General features: G+C 47.7%; 1 protein-coding gene across 14 annotated transcripts in view; it reads left to right on the top strand.

Moving 5' to 3' along the window:
• The window catches only part of LOC144096750 (putative enoyl-CoA hydratase), a 141,702-nt gene that overhangs the window by 41,695 nt on the left and 83,146 nt on the right, over positions 1-16,861 (top strand). For all 14 annotated transcript variants that reach the window (XM_077629612.1, XM_077629617.1, XM_077629605.1 and 11 more), the window contains one exon: positions 6,157-6,224. In XM_077629612.1, coding sequence (XP_077485738.1) covers positions 6,157-6,224 — 68 coding nt within the window. The remainder of the gene's footprint in view (positions 1-6,156; positions 6,225-16,861) is intronic.

Below are 16,861 nucleotides of genomic sequence, written 5' to 3'. Positions count from 1 at the left end.
CCCCGACGGCCGGAAGTGGCTGTTGGTCATCCCTCGACACCTCCGTGCTACAATCTGTGCCTCTTTTCACTCCGCTCCACAATGCGGCCACGCCGGTGTACTGAAAACATATGCTCGCCTTCGTCAGCGATTCTACTGGCGAGGTATGTACCGCTACATACGTCAGTACATTCGGTCGTGCACCGCCTGCCAACGACGCAAGAAACCTCCCCACCCCGCCGCCGCTCCTTTGCAGCCGTTACCTTGCCCTGGCCGTCCCTTTGACCGCGTCGGCATTGATCTTTATGGCCCGCTTCCAACTACTTCGGCTAATAATCGGTGGATCATCGTTGCCGTTGACCATCTCACCCGTTACGTCGAAACGTTTGCTCTCAAATCTGCTACCGCAAACGATGTCGCTCACTTCATTCTACACAGTCTTGTTCTTCGCCACGGCGCCCCGAAAGAACTTCTAAGTGACCGCGGCCGTGTTTTTCTCTCGGACGCCGTCGAGGCCCTGCTCAAGCAATGCCAAATTGTTCATCGCTACACCAGTGCCTATCACCCCCAGACCAACGGCATGACTGAGCGGTTCAACCGCACTCTGAGTGACATGCTCGCCATGTACGTTGACACCGCCCACTCCAACTGGGATCAAGTGCTCCCGTTCGTCACGTACGCGTATAACACAGCTACTCAGACAACAGCGGGGTTTTCTCCTTTCTTCCTCTTATATGGCCGGGAGCCTACGTCCACCATGGACACCATCCTTCCTTATCACCCTGACCCTTCCGAGACCACCTTACTCTCCGAAGCTCACCTGTATGCCGAAGAATGCCGGCAACTTGCCCGCTCTTTCACCACACAGCAACAATGGCATCAGAAGCACCGTCGGGATTCCCCGGACCCTCCAGCGTCATACCCATCTGGCGCCCTCGTTTGGCTCTGGGTGCCTTCCTCCACTCCCGGCCTCGCCACGAAACTACTGTCTCGTTTTCACGGACCTTACCGGGTTGTCCACCAAACTTCTCCGGTGACTTATATCGTTGAGCCGCTCGTTCCCTCTTCGGACCACCGTCGCCGGGGGCGCGAAACTGTGCACGTTGAGCGCCTCAAGCCTTACTATGACCCGCCCATCCTCTCCTCTCCGTAAGTCGCCAGGATGGCTCCTTTTTCGGAGGGAGAGTAATTGTAATGGGACCGACAGGCGCAGCGCAGCGAAGAAGCGGACGAGTTCAAGCGGGACAACGAAGAAGCAGACGAAGTGCAGCTGGGTTTTTCGAACAACGCCTGTGAGTGTGCCCGTCGTGTCGCCGGACAACCAAGACCAACCGACCTGTGCTTCAAATAAAGGCCTTGACAACCAGAATTTTCACAGCGTTCTGTCCACACTAACTGGGAATTGTTTAGGGACACTGTTGAACGTCTCACTAATACATTTGTGCCACTAAGACTTTTGCGGTGTAATAGACAATCACCATGGTTTAATGGCATTTTAAAAAGGCTATCCAATAAGAAAAGGCGTTTGTTTCGCTCGGCCAAATCATCGAATTCGCAACAACGATGGGACGGTTACCTTTCTGCGCCCGCTGAGTACAAATTAGCTCTGAAAAATGCTAAGGACTCCTTCTTTAACAGTACTTTGCCTGCTCTGCTGATTAATAACCCTAGACAGTTTTGGAACACTGTGAACCAGAAAGATAGTTCGTCAATACTACTTACATCTTCTGGCGGCGTTGCATATTCACCTAATGAATGCGCTACTGTTCTTAATAGTGTTTTTGTTGCTGCTTTTTCTGGCAATGTTTGCCTTACCAATCAGGAATGTCCGGTCTTGGACGCTTTTCCCATGGATCCAATTCTTTTTGACACAACTGGCATCCTGAGAATAATTGAAAACCTTAAAATTTCTTCCTCCTGTGGCGTCAATAACATTAATTCGAAATTTCTGGTTAATACAAAGATGTACAGTTCAATGATCCTTACCAAACTGTTTGAACAGTCTCTGGAAACAGGCTGTATTCCCAATGACTGGAAGGTTGGGAGGGTGATTCCGCTGCACAAGTCTGGCGATAAACATTGCCCTGATAACTTTCGCCCTGTGTCGCTCACCAGCATTCCATGTAAAATCATGGAACATGTCATCTACTCTCATCTTGCTACCTTTTTAGAATCCAATTGCTTTTTCAGTAATGCCCAACACGGCTTCCGTAAATCATTTTCATGCGAAACGCAACTCATATGCTTCACAAATGACTTGCATTGCATTCTAGATCGCGGATCCCATGCTGATATATATATTTATGGATTTTTCTAAAGCATTTGATAAGGTTTCACATGAGCTTCTTTTTCTTAAACTAAACAGCCTTAACATCGATTCCACATTACTTGCATGGTTGTACTGTTTTCTTTCAAACCGAAGTCTGTTCGTAACAGCAAATAACGTCAATTCAGATTCCTCGCCTGTTGGCTCTGGTGTGCCTCAGGGGTCCGTTCTTGGGCCCCTCCTCTTTCTCATTTACATAAACGACTTACCAACTACTATATCGTCTTCCGTTTGTCTTTTTGCCGATGACTGTGTTATTTACCGCGAAATTAATGACGATAATGATGCATCTGTTCTTCAGTCAGATATTAACAAGGTACTGGATTGGTGTAACCTGTGGAATATGAAGCTAAACATTACTAAATGCAAGCATTTGCCAATTTCTCGTCTTTCTACTACACACTCTACCTACTGCATTAATGGCATCGCTCTTGAAACTGTGTCGTCTTATAAATATCTGGGTGTTCATGTCTCTTCTGACCGGTCTTGGAAACCTCATGTTGACTACATTATAAATACCGCTAACCGCATCCTTGGATACCTTCGCAGAAATTTTTCATGTGCACCAAGTTCATTAAAACTACTACTTTACAAAACTTTGGTCTGCTCTAAATTGGAATATGCTTCATTGGTGTGGAACCCTGGGGTCGAATCTCTCATTTCTGACTTAGAATCAGTTCAAAACCGGGGTTGTCGTTTCATACTTTCCAACTATCATCATACTAGTAGTGTAACTGCCATGAAAGCTAACCTTTCCCTCCCGCTTCTTTCCCATCGCAGGTCAATAGCTTCATTATGTACTTTTCACAAAATTTATCATAATCCTTATCTTAAAGAGAGGCTAAAAAGACCATCGTATATTTCAGCACGCATTGATCACCGCCAAAAAGTTTGGATTCCTCCTTGTCGCACGAGATGTTTTCACGATTCATTCATATCCAGAACTTGTGTCAGCTGGAATCACCTTCCCCACGATATTGCTGAAATTACTGATACTGTTGCCTTTCGTAATGCTGTTACTAATTTTATGTAAGTCTCTGTCTATATCCATGTTTTATTTTATTAGCTGCTGTTTTCTTTTGTGGTTTGTTTTGTGTAATGCTGCCTTTTGCTAATACTGTTATTGACATTAAACCAGTGTGTGCTGTAACTATATTCAAAATTTTTAGCTGCTGTTTTGTTTTTTGTACTTGTATGTTATTCCCACTCCCCTCTGTAACGCCTAACGGCCCTGACGGTAAATAAATGAAATGAAATGAAATATTAATTTGGTCCTATGGCGGCCCGCATTGTTCCATGCACTGTCCGGCATTGAAGAACCCTTGGAAAAATTCCTAGAAAAGCAACACTGGCGTACAACGAACGAGGAGTGGACACAACTCTTCTCCTTGTTTTGGCATGCACTTCTTTTCCTTTTCGGTCATCCGCCAGTGCTACTTTTCTGAGAATGATTACCAACCAACTCACCCGACATCATCATCAGCCTCATTACGCCCACTGCAGGGCAAAGGCTCTGTATCCCTGCAAACTTCCTAATCTCGTCTGCCCAGCTAACTTTCTGCCACCCCCCGTTAACGCTTGCCTTCTTTTGGAATGCACTCTGTTACCTTTAGGGACCAGCAGTATCTTGCTTTCGCATTTCTTGCCTATTTCTTCCTCTTTATTTCAACTAGGATGTCATAACCCACGTTTGTTCCCTCACCCACTCTGCCCACTTCTGGTCTCTTAACGTTACACCTATCACTTTTCTTTCCATGGCTCACTGCTTTTAACATAAGCTGAACCCTTTTTGTTAGCCTCCATGTTTTTGCCCCATAGGTGAGTACCCGTAAGATACAGCTGTTGTGCACTTTTCTCTTGAGGGATATCGGTAAACTGATATTGGTAAAGTTTATAGGTAGATTCATTGGGAATCTTAGACTTAGTAAATGTTGCCTGGTAACATTCATTGGTATTCAGGCCAAGTTGCCAGGTTTGGCACCAGGAGGCTAAGCTGTACATGTCCTGCTGGAGGCCACCTGCATCATGTTGGTTACGGATTGGTCTGTAAACAATGCAGTCGATGTTCTTATTCGTGAGGAAATGTTTGAAGCGATCTGATTTATATAGATCAGGAAGAGTAGTAGCCCCAGCACCGAGCCTTGTAGCACTTCCGAAGTGACTTGAACAAAACTACAGTTTTCAGCTCCAGTTACCACATATTCTATTCTGTCGCTCAGCTACTTTCATCACTTTGTTATCAGAGTAAAGAGCTCTCATTTTATGTTTTAATAAGATGGAATCAAACGCCTTGCGATAATCTAGAAAAATTGCATCGGTACGCAGTCTTTTTTCAGCAGTATCCGCAAGCTCATGAAACAGTTCAACTAGTTGAGTGGTGCAGGACATGCCTTTGTGGAAACCATGCTGGTTGGGAAAGAAAAAGCTGCTTTGTTCTAAGTGCCTAATTATACTGCTGTACAGTGTGCGCTGAAACACTTTACAACATAATGATATTGGCCTATAGTTGTTTACATAGGATTTGGATCTGCTTTTAGAAACTTGTATGACATAGGTTTTTTTCCAATCTTTAGCTACAGGCCGCATTCCAAGTGTTTTGCAAAAAATTATATGTAAGTATTGAGATACACTGAAAGAACAGGATTTGGGCATCCTAGGAGAGCTTCATCAGCTGCTTTGGTTTCATTAATGGAGTTTAGACAGATACTATAAAGTGTGATAATTATTGAAGGCATTACATTTTGCACACTGGAAGTTGTGCTGGGAAAAGTATTCATCTGCTAGAAATACTGCTTTAAAGTAATTATTAAGACAGTATTTTCAGATATGTTGATTCCGCCATGAAGAATACCTGTCCTCTCCTTGCGTGTCTTTCTCAGGTAGCTCCAAAATGTCTTGGGATTAGTTCCAGTAGATTCATCAAGTCCGGAGAAATCTTTGGCAGTAGCAATAGCTTCATATAGGCTGTATGTGGCTCTTCTAGACGGTGCTTAAGTTTGCCTGAAGGATTGTTTTTGTATTTTTGATATGCTCGGGTCCTTTGCTGTGTCTTGCATTTAAGTCATCCAGGGTTTATCTGAGATGTGTTTGTTTGAAACAGGTTAGTGCCAAAAAAGACGAACACAAGGTGAGAGAACGACGACACGACACAGATGAGTGACAGTCTTTTTTAGCGCTAACCGGTTTCAAAGAAATTTTAACCAAATAGCCCAGCACCAAGTTTTACTAAAGTATATTTCTAGTTCAGTGGGCCCATCTTTTTGTATGCTCTCCTCTTGGACGTCTTAGTGCTCAACTTTGTCCTGTCATCGTTCTCTTGCCATGTGTTGGTCTTTTTTAGCGCTAACCTGTTTCAAAGAAATGTTTAACCAACTAACCCAGCACCAGGTTTTACTGAAGATGTTTGTTTCTCAATCAGTGATGATAGCTTGCTTTTAAAAGAAGTCCACAGAAAGTTTACGCTCTCAGATGAATGTTGTGTAAAAGCCTGAAAAGCCGCCTCTTAAGCTTGATTATGGAACCAGAAATTGTGACCTTCCAGCTGGAAACAAAGTTCCTGCCAAATAGTGCTTTTCCTGATGCAAAGCTGTGCCGAAACAGTGCTTTCTCTGCTGAAAATATTGCTCCTGAACTCTAATTGGCTGGACCACGACGGAAGATAAGTGTCGCTAGTCTATGATATGCTTATTAATAGCTCTGTTAACTTGACCTTAGTACAGGCATCACTTTATACGCCCCCTGTGTAAATCTCGCTTGATCATTCTCTTCCCGTGTGTTGAGAGAGTAGTCCTGAGTATCTTGTGGTGCCTGCATTTCTGGGCTGTATTCATGAGGTCGTGTATCTGGTGCAGGAGGCAGCTTCTGTGCTGGCTATGACCTGGTGGAACTAGCGGAAGACCGAGTGAGTGACTGGCCTGTGGTAAGTCTCATCCTTTTATGTCACATCAGCATCATGCAACTTAGTTTCATCATCATTAGCCTGACTACGCCCACTGCAGGGCAAAGGTCTTTCCCATGTCTCTCCAAATAACCCTGTCCTTTTTCAACTGCGCCCACGGTATGCCTGCAATCTTTTTAATCTCATCCTCCCACCTACCCCTCTGCCGCCCCCTGCTACACTTGCCTTCTCTTGAAATCCACTCCGTAATCCTTAAATTAAGCAACAGTGGTTATCTTGCTTTCGCAGTATATGCCCTGTCCAAGCGCATTTCTTCCTCTTGATTTCGACTAGGATGTCATTAACACGTGTTTGTTCCCTCACCCACTCTGCCCGCTTCCAGTGTCTTAACGGTGCACCTATCATTTTTCTTTCCATGGCTCGCTGCGTTGTCCTTAAAGGAGTGTAAACACCTCATTTTGGTGGCATCTTGTCTTTTTCACATTGATGTGGAAGACACTGTTAAGCATGAATCACCATGTGATGTTCAGCTGGAACCGCTAAATAATTTGTAATCGAATTTTTCTGTCTCTATCTTTCAATTTCAGTTTCAATAACTGAAAGATGGCTGTGACGTCAAAGTGTGGTTATATGTCATGTGAGACACGGAAAAACTGCTATATTTTAGCTGTATTACATTAGTTAAAGAGAATCTTGGTAGGAAAACACTAGCACACCACTGATTAACTGCAAAATTAGAACTTTTTTTCCGAATTTACTCTGATCTCACAGAATCAGATAAGAAAAAAAGGTTAATATTGCGCGAATGAGACACAACAGGAGAATGAGGAACAAAAACGACAACACAGGTGCAGACTTCCAACCGTTTATTCAAGGCCGAAAAGCAAACACTATATAAGGGATGAACCTAGGCTCATAAATATCGCTGTCATTCACACAAGACCTGATTAAAATCTAAACCACATTGATCAAATGTTACGTTGCAGAAGGGCCTATTAACCAGAGAGCACTCAGTCAGCATGTCCCCGGAAACTCCATGTCAAGAAAATGATTAAAAAAAAGTAAGGAACCTAACAATCAACCTGAGTGAAGAGGATGAAAAATACACAAAGCGACAATGCAGGTTACCCACTATGAAAAGCACTATAAAAATCATCAACAAATCTAAAGGCTTGTATAACATTTGTGTCTTCTAAGCTGTTTTAACAGGTTGTCTTTAGAGGCGAGAAAGATGTCGCTTAGTGCAGGATCTATATATTGTTGCGGGCAAGAATATATTTACAGCTATGTACACCAGCTAAGGAACAGCTTCGAGCAGCACTCAGAACACAGTCAGAACTTCGTTGTGTCTTCGTCCACCCATTCACTCGCTCAGTCTCGTCGTCGTCTTCCCGCTTCGGGACTCCCTGCTGATGAGACGCCGTCTTGGCGTTAGAGTGGCGACGTATGAACGTCGTGATAAGGTTTTAGGCGGCAGACATGGATGACGTTGGTGGAGGGGCCGGAGGACGATGGTGAGCACGCAAGGGGTGCAATTTCATAGTTCACGTCGGTGACATGGCGCACCACACGGTAATGGCCCCGGTAGTGAGAAAGGAGCTTCTCGGAGAGACCAATGCTGCGTGACGGCGTCCAGAGAAGGACGAGTGATCCGGGTTCATATTCGACCGCCCGGTGATGGCGGTCGTAGGTGGACTTCTGGGAAGCTTGTGAGGCACGGAGCCGACTACGGGCTATTTGGCACACCAGCGAGGCCTGGGCGATGGCGTCCTCAGCGTAAGCAGTGGTGGCGACTGAAGAAGACGGCACGAGTGTGTCCAAAGGCAAGATGGGGTGCCGACCAAACAAAAGGTAGAAACGGGAATAGCCGGTTGTGTCATACCGTGAAGAGTTATACGCAAAAGTCACATAAGGCAAGGCAGCGTCCCAATCTCGGTGGTCTGGTGAGACGTACATTGCTAACATGCAGGTGAGCGTGTGGTTGAACCGTTCCGTAAGCCCGTTGGTTTGTGGATGGTAAGCTGTCGCGAGCTGGTGCTGCGTGGCACACGAATGAAGAATGTCATTAATCACTCGGGACAGAAAATAATGACCACGGTTGGTGAGCAGTTGACGAGGGGCGCCATGGTGAAGAATGACGTTTTGGAGAAGAAAATCGACGACATCGGTAGCGCAGCTGGTAGGCAAAGCACGCGTGATGGCGTACGGAGTCGTATAATCAGTTGCGACAGTGATCCACTTGTTGCTGGAGAGGGACGTGGGAAAAGGGCCAAGAAGGTCGAGGCCAACACGGTGAAAAGGTTCCGAAGGTACGTCGATGGGTTGTAGGAGGCCGGCAGGCAAAGTGGAGGGCCTTTTCCGACGTTGACACAGGTCACAAGCGGCAACGTAATGCTTGACGGAACGATATAGACGAGGTCAAAAGAAGCGGTGTTGCACTCGAGCGTATGTGCGGGACACGCCAAGGTTTCCGGCTGTCGGCAGATTGTGCAATTCTTCAAGGACAGAAGAGCGTAGATGTTGGGGTATGACGAGCAGCAATGGAGGACCATCGGAGCGTAGATTGCGGCGATATAAAATGCCATTCTGGAGCACATAAAGTTGCAGAGACGGAGATCGGTTTGCAAAGCGGAGGCCATCAAAGATAGGGCGTAAAGATGAGTCGAGGCACTGTTCGTTGGCGATATCGGTGAGAGCAGTGATAGCTAAGAAGCAGGGCAGGGTCTCAGCGTCTTCTAGGTCAGGTGGCTCCACGGGGTACCGGGATAAACAGTCAGCGTCCTGGTGGCGACGACCGGACTTGTACACTACAGAGTATGAATATTCTTGGAGGCGCAAAGCCCAGCGACCAAGCGACCGGTGGGATCTTTTAGTGAAGACAGCCAACAGAGAGGTGGTGATCAGTGACAACAGTGAATGAGCGGCCGAACAGGTACGGGCGGAATTTAGCTACAGCCCAGACAAGGGCGAGACACTCGCGCTCAGTAATGGAGTAATTTTGCTCTGCGGCGGAAAGTAGGCAGTTGGCATAAGCGAAGACGCGATCTTGTCCCTGTTGACGTTGGGCTAGCACAGCACCGATCCCATATCCGGAGGCGTCGGTACGAACCTCTGTGGGAGACGACGGGTCAAAATGGGCTAAGATGGGCGGAGAGGTTAGCAATTGAACGAGGAAAGAGAATGAGTGCTCTTGAGCAGGGCCCCAGTTAAAGGGGGTGTCGTTCTTAAGAAGGTTGGTGAAGGGGCGAGCGATGCCGGCGAAATCTTTGATAAAACGGCGAAAATACGAGCACAAGCCGACAAAGCTGCGCACATCTTTCGACGACCTAGGAAGAGGAAAGTCCTTGACGGCTTGAATTTTGACTCGATCTGGGCGGACACCAGAAGCATCAACCAGGTGTCCGAGAATAGTGAGTTGGCGGCGACCGAATTTTGCATTTCGATGAGTTCAGCTGGAGCCCGGCGTTACGGAACACTGTCAAAATACTAGAGGCATTCGAGGTGCGTGGCAAAAGTAGGCGAGAAAACCACAACATCGTCAAGGTAGCAGAGGCAGGTCGACCACTTAAAGCCGCGAAGAAGGGAGTCCATCATTTGTTCATAGGTAGCCGGCGCGTTAGTCTGAATGGCATGAATTTAAATTGGTATAAGCCATCAGGCGTCACGAAGGTGGTCTTTTCGCTCTCCTTTTCATCAACGGCAATTTTCCAGTACCCCGATCGAAGATCAATTGAAGAGAAATATTTGGCGCCGTGGAGGCAATCTAATGCATCATCGAGAGGATATACGTCCTTTTTTGTAATACGATTTAGGTGCCGGTAATCAACGCAGAAGCGCCAGCTGCCGTCCTTCTTTTTTACCAGGACAACTGGTGAATCCCAAGGGCTTGACGAGGGCTCGATGTCTTTTGCGAGCATCTTGTCCACCTCTTGATTGATGACAGTGCGTTCAGCGCTGGACACGCGGTACGGATGTCTGTGGATAAAAGCGCCATCACCAGTGTTTATGCGATGCGTCACTACAGAGGTACGACCCAAAACACTAGCATCAAAGTCGAAGATGTCGCGAAAAGATGATTAAAGGCACCTAAGATCGTGAGCTTGCATCGGCGGTAGGTCAGAAGAGATCATGTCGGCGTAGTCGTCCGTTGGTTTCTCGGTTGATGTGGCCGCAGGCAACAGGCTTTGACGAGTAGAAGGTAAGCAGGTGTCCACGACTGATATGACATATTCGGCAGCCGGGCAGAGCGTGGCGAGTGAGATGCCTTGCGGGAGCGGTTGGATAGACGAGCCAAAGTTCAGAACCGGAAGGTACGCTCGGTTGACCGACATTGTACAGACAGCGTGCGCAAGCGCAATACTTAGCGAGAGGGCGACGTCAAGGTCCGGAGTGACTACGTAGGGACCATCAGGGATAGGAGGAACAGATGAGAAAGAAATGTAAGTGGCGGCTTTAGGCGTTAGACGGACAAAGTCGACAGCACAAAGGCAAGGTACAAATGCGGACAGTGACTCAGCAGAAAGGGGAAAATCAAGCTGGACAACACTGGTGGTGCAGTTGATGAGGGCTGAATGCTCAGACAGGAAGTCGAGGCCAAGAATGACGTCATGAGGGCACTGGTCCAGAAGAGAGAATAGAACGGATGTATGGCGGCCGGAAATGGTCACACAGGCTGGGCATAGTCCAACCACAGGAGGCGTTCCGATGCGGCAACGCGGAGAACGGCTGTGGGTGCAGGGGTCAGTACTTTTCTGAGGCGGCGTCGGAGGGTTGAACTCATGACGGACACGTGCGCACCCGTATCGATCAGGGCTCTCACAGGGACTCCATCGACATGAATAGCGAGCAAATTTTGGTGTGCGAGGAGGGCTAAGAGAGGATTTTGGGGCGGGGGCTGTACTGCAGCATCACCTCCAGACACTGCAGTGTCTAGTTTTCCCCTTGCGAGCGTACGTAGGGGCCAGGAGAGGAGCGACGGCGTAGGGGCGAACGAGACTGCCGACGCAGGGGGGACGGGGAGCGGCTGGGGCGGGAAAACTGGCCGTTGACTGTAGCACTCTGCCGGTCTGGAGGGGGCGTGAAGTGGCTGGGCTGTTCGTCGTTGCAGTGAAAGGATTCCGTAGAAGTTTGAGCTTGGGATGCAAGGTCCCTCTTAGCGGCAAGTGTTCGGCCGAGCGGCCGTCCAAACAGGTCGCGCAGTTTCTGCTTGCAGACGTCCCAGCTGGTCAAGTCATCTTCGTGAGTCTCGTACCAGACTCGGGCAGTGTCTTTTAGGTAGAAAATGACATTGGCGAGCATAAGGGTTGGATCCCAGCGGTTGTATGTACTCACGCGTTCATACATCTGGATTCAGTCGTCCACGTCAACGTTGTCGGTGCCAGAAAATGTCCCAGGGTCACGAGGAGCAGAAAGAACGAGTGATGGCATGGTTGATGGTGATATTTGCTGGCAGGCGTCCTGGGTCATGATGAGTGAAGGCAGCTGTCGGCCGCTGCGGAGCTCTGTTGTTGGTAGACGTAGGGGAAAGGCGCACCTCCACCAAATATGTTGCGGGGAAGAATATATTTACAGCTATGTGCACCAGCGAAGGAACAGCTACTACGAGCGGCACTCGGAACACAGTCAGAACTTCGTTGTCGTCTTCGTCCACCCGTTCACTCGCTCAGTCTCGTCGTCGTCTTCCCGCTTCAATATATATATATATATAGTGAATAAACAGAGACCACCGTTTGAAAACAATGTAATTTGGCGTTTCGGCCGTGGAACGGCCTTCATCAGAATAAGGCCGTTCCACGGCCAAAACGTCATATTACATTGTTTTCAAACGTTGGTCTCTGTTTATTCACTAATACTGACCGTGCCTAGAAGACTATTTCCCTGAATTATATATACACACGCACGCACGCACGCACGCACGCGCGCGCGCGCGCGCGCGCGCACACACACACACACACACACACACACACGCACGCACGCACGCACGCACGCACGCACGCACGCACGCACGCACGCACGCACGCACGCACGCACGCACGCACGCACGCACGCACGCACGCACGCACGCACGCACGCACGCACGCACGCACGCACGCACGCACGCACGCACGCACGCACGCACGCACGCACGCACGCACGCACGCACGCACGCACGCACGCACGCACGCACGCACGCACGCACGCACGCACGCACGCACGCACGCACGCACGCACGCACGCACGCACGCACGCACGCACGCACGCACGCACGCACGCACGCACGCACGCACGCACGCACGCACGCACGCACGCACGCACACACACACACACACACACACACACACACACACACACACACACACACACACACACACACACACACACACACACACACACACACACACACACACACACACACACACACACACACACACACACACACACACACACACACAGCCTTTGCACCCCTTCGAAATAGTCTCCCTTGCAATCTATACACAGCTTCCAGCGCTTCCTGAGGTCTTGGAAACAGTTGGCAAGCGCTTCTTTTGGCAGGGTGTCAGCTCCTTTGTCGTGGCATCTTGAATGGCCTCCACGCACGCTCCCCATCCAGTGACTTTTTAGGGCTCTCTTCACACGAGGAAACAAGAAAAAATCGCATGGGTACAGGTCAGGCGAGTATGTCGGATGGGGAAGTACAGTAATGCTGTGCTTGGTGAGAAGTTCTGTCATGCTGAGAACAGTGTGCGGCCTTGCGTGATCGTGGAGAAGGCTCCGTTGTCCAGGTGCCCTAAAGTCAGAGCGACGGCGTCGCAGTGCATCACGCATGTGTTTGAACACGCGGATATAAAACTCCTGCTTCACTGCCTGCTCTTGTGGGACGAACTCATGGTGTATGACACCTTTGGCATCGAAAAAAACCATCAGCATCGTCTTTGTTTTGGTCTTCTGTCGCCGCACCTTTCTCGACGCCGGAGAGCTTGTGGACCGCCATTCAGCGCTCTGTCTCTTTGTTTGAGGATCGGATTGAAAACATCGCGTTTCGTCTTCAGCAATGATGCTATCGACGAAGGCAGCATCCTTCTCTGCTTTGAAGAGCAAATCAACGCTCACTGATGCCCGTGTCCTTCTCGTCCTGTGTGATGGAGTGCGGCACAAGTCTGGCATTCAGCTTTCGTTTTTCCATGTTCTCACGCAAAATTTGGTGGCATATTGTCTTACTAATGTCGAGAGCATCTGATAGCATGCGGACTGTAATGGTGCAGTTTTGCTGTACGATTTCTTTCATCCGAGCCATGTTGTTTCGTGAGGTTGAAGGGCACCCCTGCCTTGTGTCATCTTCCACCGACGTTCTCCCTGAATCGAACCTCTTGAGCCACTCGAAAACTCGAGCCCGCGATGTCTCGTTGCCGTAAGTGTCACGAAGGAGCTCATACGTCTGTGTGGGTGCCTTGCCATGCTTCACACAGAATTTTATGTTTACACGCTGTTCGAGGTGGACGTCCATCTCTCTGCATTCACTCGCAGTACAATGCGCAGACGACTAGTGACAACATATTTTTCTACATGTAGTGCCATCTAGCGGTTGCCACAGCAATTAACAAAAATAGCTCAGGTTAGCTCGAAAAGGTGGCGCTACACATACACACCAACATTTGTTTTGGGGAATCATTTCTAGAGAAGAAAATAAATCAGTCTCGAAATTTCACGGACAAAGGTTGTATGAGCCTATACATACACCTTCTTTTTGTAGAAAAAGCTCTTCATTCCACTGCACATACGTTGAACAACAACATAGACAACAGCTCTAGGAATGATGCCACAGCTATGCCACATGCATTCTGAACAATCATGGTTCCAAGTTTGTCAATGGTGTCACTGACACGTTCCATCTGTTCTTTCTCCATTATTGAATAATACAGGCCTTTGATGTCTACAGACAAATTGTGCATCTTTTTGGTTTCATTTTGTGTCAATAACTTCAGTACTTTTTCTGAATTTTTCACACGAAAAGGGTTCTCAACTGGTAATGTACTTAGATGATCGAGGTACAAAGAAACTGGCTTTTTCTAAGAACCATTTTCTAATGCTATGACCTGCGGTGGGCACTCCAGTTTGTGTGTTTTCGCCGTGAAAAGCATGTCAAGACCCAGTTTTTTGTCACAGTCTATCAGTTTCGTTATTTTCTCAAGTTCATCCTATCACATAACTTTTTGACTGTAATTCTGATTTTTTGTTAAAGAAACCTTCCTGCATTTTTTAAAGATATCTTCCAGTATTTTCATACAAGACTCTTCTACACCTTGATTCCGCAACGCCTGCATGACTGCTGAGGTTTCCACTGAGTCAAATGCTTTCTCGTAATCAATCAAGGCTATATATAGGGGTTGGTTATATTCGGCACATTTCTCCATCACCTGATTGATAGTGTGAATATGGTCTGTTGTCGAGGACCTTTTATGAAAGCCTGCCCAATCATTTGGTTGATTGAACTCTATTTGATTGAAGGCTAGTTTCCTCTTCACCACTTTTAGGCAACCTTTGTTCTTTAGAGCATGCTCAATTTTCTCTCGATTTAACTTCATTATGTCGACTACCTTGTGCTTATTTATTAACTTTGATAGCTCTGCCCATTCTATTCTACCTGTAGAGTTACATGCTTTCATGCTTTGGGATCACAGCAGTGGCCAAGTGGTTGAGCATCCGCCTCGCATGCGGGAGCTGCAGGGTTCGATCTCCAGTTATACCTGGCACCCACCGGTGATACAATGGGTACAAGCTTTCCCCTGGACTGGTGCTCGACCTATTTGGGGTGAAATGCTTGGAAAATTGGTCGTTGACCCTACCTTGAGTAGTCGAAAATACCTTGTGCCATGGCACTCTGGCCATAGATGCCCTTGCGCTATAAAAATCCATAATTATCATCAGCTGTCTTGCTTTGGCGTTTCTTTATCAGATCCTTTGTTTCCTGAAATAGCTTGCCAGTATCCTGTCGAACCATCCTACCACTACTTCTACTGCGCACTACGTAATGATAGGAGAGGGCCGAGTCAGGCTGGTTGGTTCAAGTTAAATGGGACGACGAAACAGCGCTGACGGACGGGACAGGAGAGGAGAGAGGCACATGCGCTCGGCTAACAACCAAATGGTTTATTGTGAAAGAGGGGGGCAGGGCAAGCCAAAACACAGAAGGGATGCAAATGTAGCACAATCATGACGTGATGTACACACGGGAGCTGTCAAATTGTCACTCATTAAGAAAGGTGAGCTCCTGTGAGAATAGAGCCACCGATGGTTGGCTTACAAGAGTCACCAAATTTGCGAATGTGAATGTGAGTATCAGGCACGAGCTATGATCTCTATACTTCGCAATGATAGTGGTGCGGTTCAGAAACGCCTCACAGTCTTTGCAATCGGCGGAATGAGTGACAATGTTATTTCAGTGTGACTGGTTTTCAGTATCTTTCGCATGTTCGCGTAGTCGTTAACTGACGCACCGTCCGGTCTCCCCGATGTAAAAACAGCCGCATGACAGTGGGATCTTGTAACTACACCACAGCAACAGTAGATAAATTTATTTTGGTATTTCTTCTGACACGCTTTCTTTCCACTTTCTTGGTTCATCCTCTTGCACAGACCTCTCAACTTGTTCCTGGCAGAGAAAAAGGAGCTTGACGCCGGCTTTGTCTACAACCTTTTTCATGTTGTGCGATACTTGGTGAACGTACGGAATACACGTGATGCGCGTATTGTCTGGTTTGCGTGTGACCTGAATTCTGCATTCGGCTAGTATCAACTCTGCTACTCTAGTATCGAGCTACTCTGCTAGTATCGACCCTGCTTATGATAGCTGTGAGATTATCGTTCATTGTTTGAACATTAAGATAGTCTTCCTCAGTTAGAGCCGAATATACGTTCTGCAGCAGTACCCTGAATTCCTCTGCTTTCCCTCTTAGCACTAACTTGTTAATGGGCTTACGCTTCACTAATTGCTTTCGTTCTAGTCTGAGCTGATTCGAGACCTTACCATTCTGTGGTCACTACATCGCACCTTTCCGAGGACCTCCACATCCTGACCGATGCCAGGGTGAACGCATAGCATGCATGCATAGCATTTCTTTTTGAATCTCCAGCCTGCTTTTTGCCTACCTTTGCATTGAAGTCGCTCATCAGTACCGTGTACCGTGATTTTATTTTGTTCATTGCCGATTCCACATTTTCTTAGAAGCTCGCAACGATCTAGTCATCATGGCTGGATGTAGGTGCGTAGGCCTGCACCACCTTCAGCTTGTACTTCTTATTAAGCCTAATTATGATTGCTGCCACTCTCGTTAATACTGTAGAACTCTTCTACGTTTCCAGCTATATCCTGATTGATAAGGAATCCCACACTTAGTTCTCTTCTGTCCTATAAGCCACAATAGCACAGTATGTGTCCGCCCGTTAGTACTGTATTTGTCTCATCTGTCCTTTTAACCTCGCTAAGCGCTCTGACATCCCATTTAATTCCCGCTAGTTCCTCGAGCAGCACTGCTAGGCTAGCCTCACTGGATAAGGTTTTAGCGTTAAACGTTGCATGTTCAGTTTCCAATGGTGGCCTGTCCGAAGCCGGAGATTCTTAGCACCCTCCGCTGCATCACAGGTCTGACTGCCACCTTGGTCAATTGCTCTGCAGCCGCTGG

Source organism: Amblyomma americanum, chromosome 7, assembly GCF_052857255.1.
Source record: "Amblyomma americanum isolate KBUSLIRL-KWMA chromosome 7, ASM5285725v1, whole genome shotgun sequence".
Classification (NCBI taxonomy): domain Eukaryota; kingdom Metazoa; phylum Arthropoda; class Arachnida; order Ixodida; family Ixodidae; genus Amblyomma; species Amblyomma americanum.
Note: the sequence above shows the minus strand (reverse complement) of the source record. Positions and strands in the feature narration are given on the sequence as shown.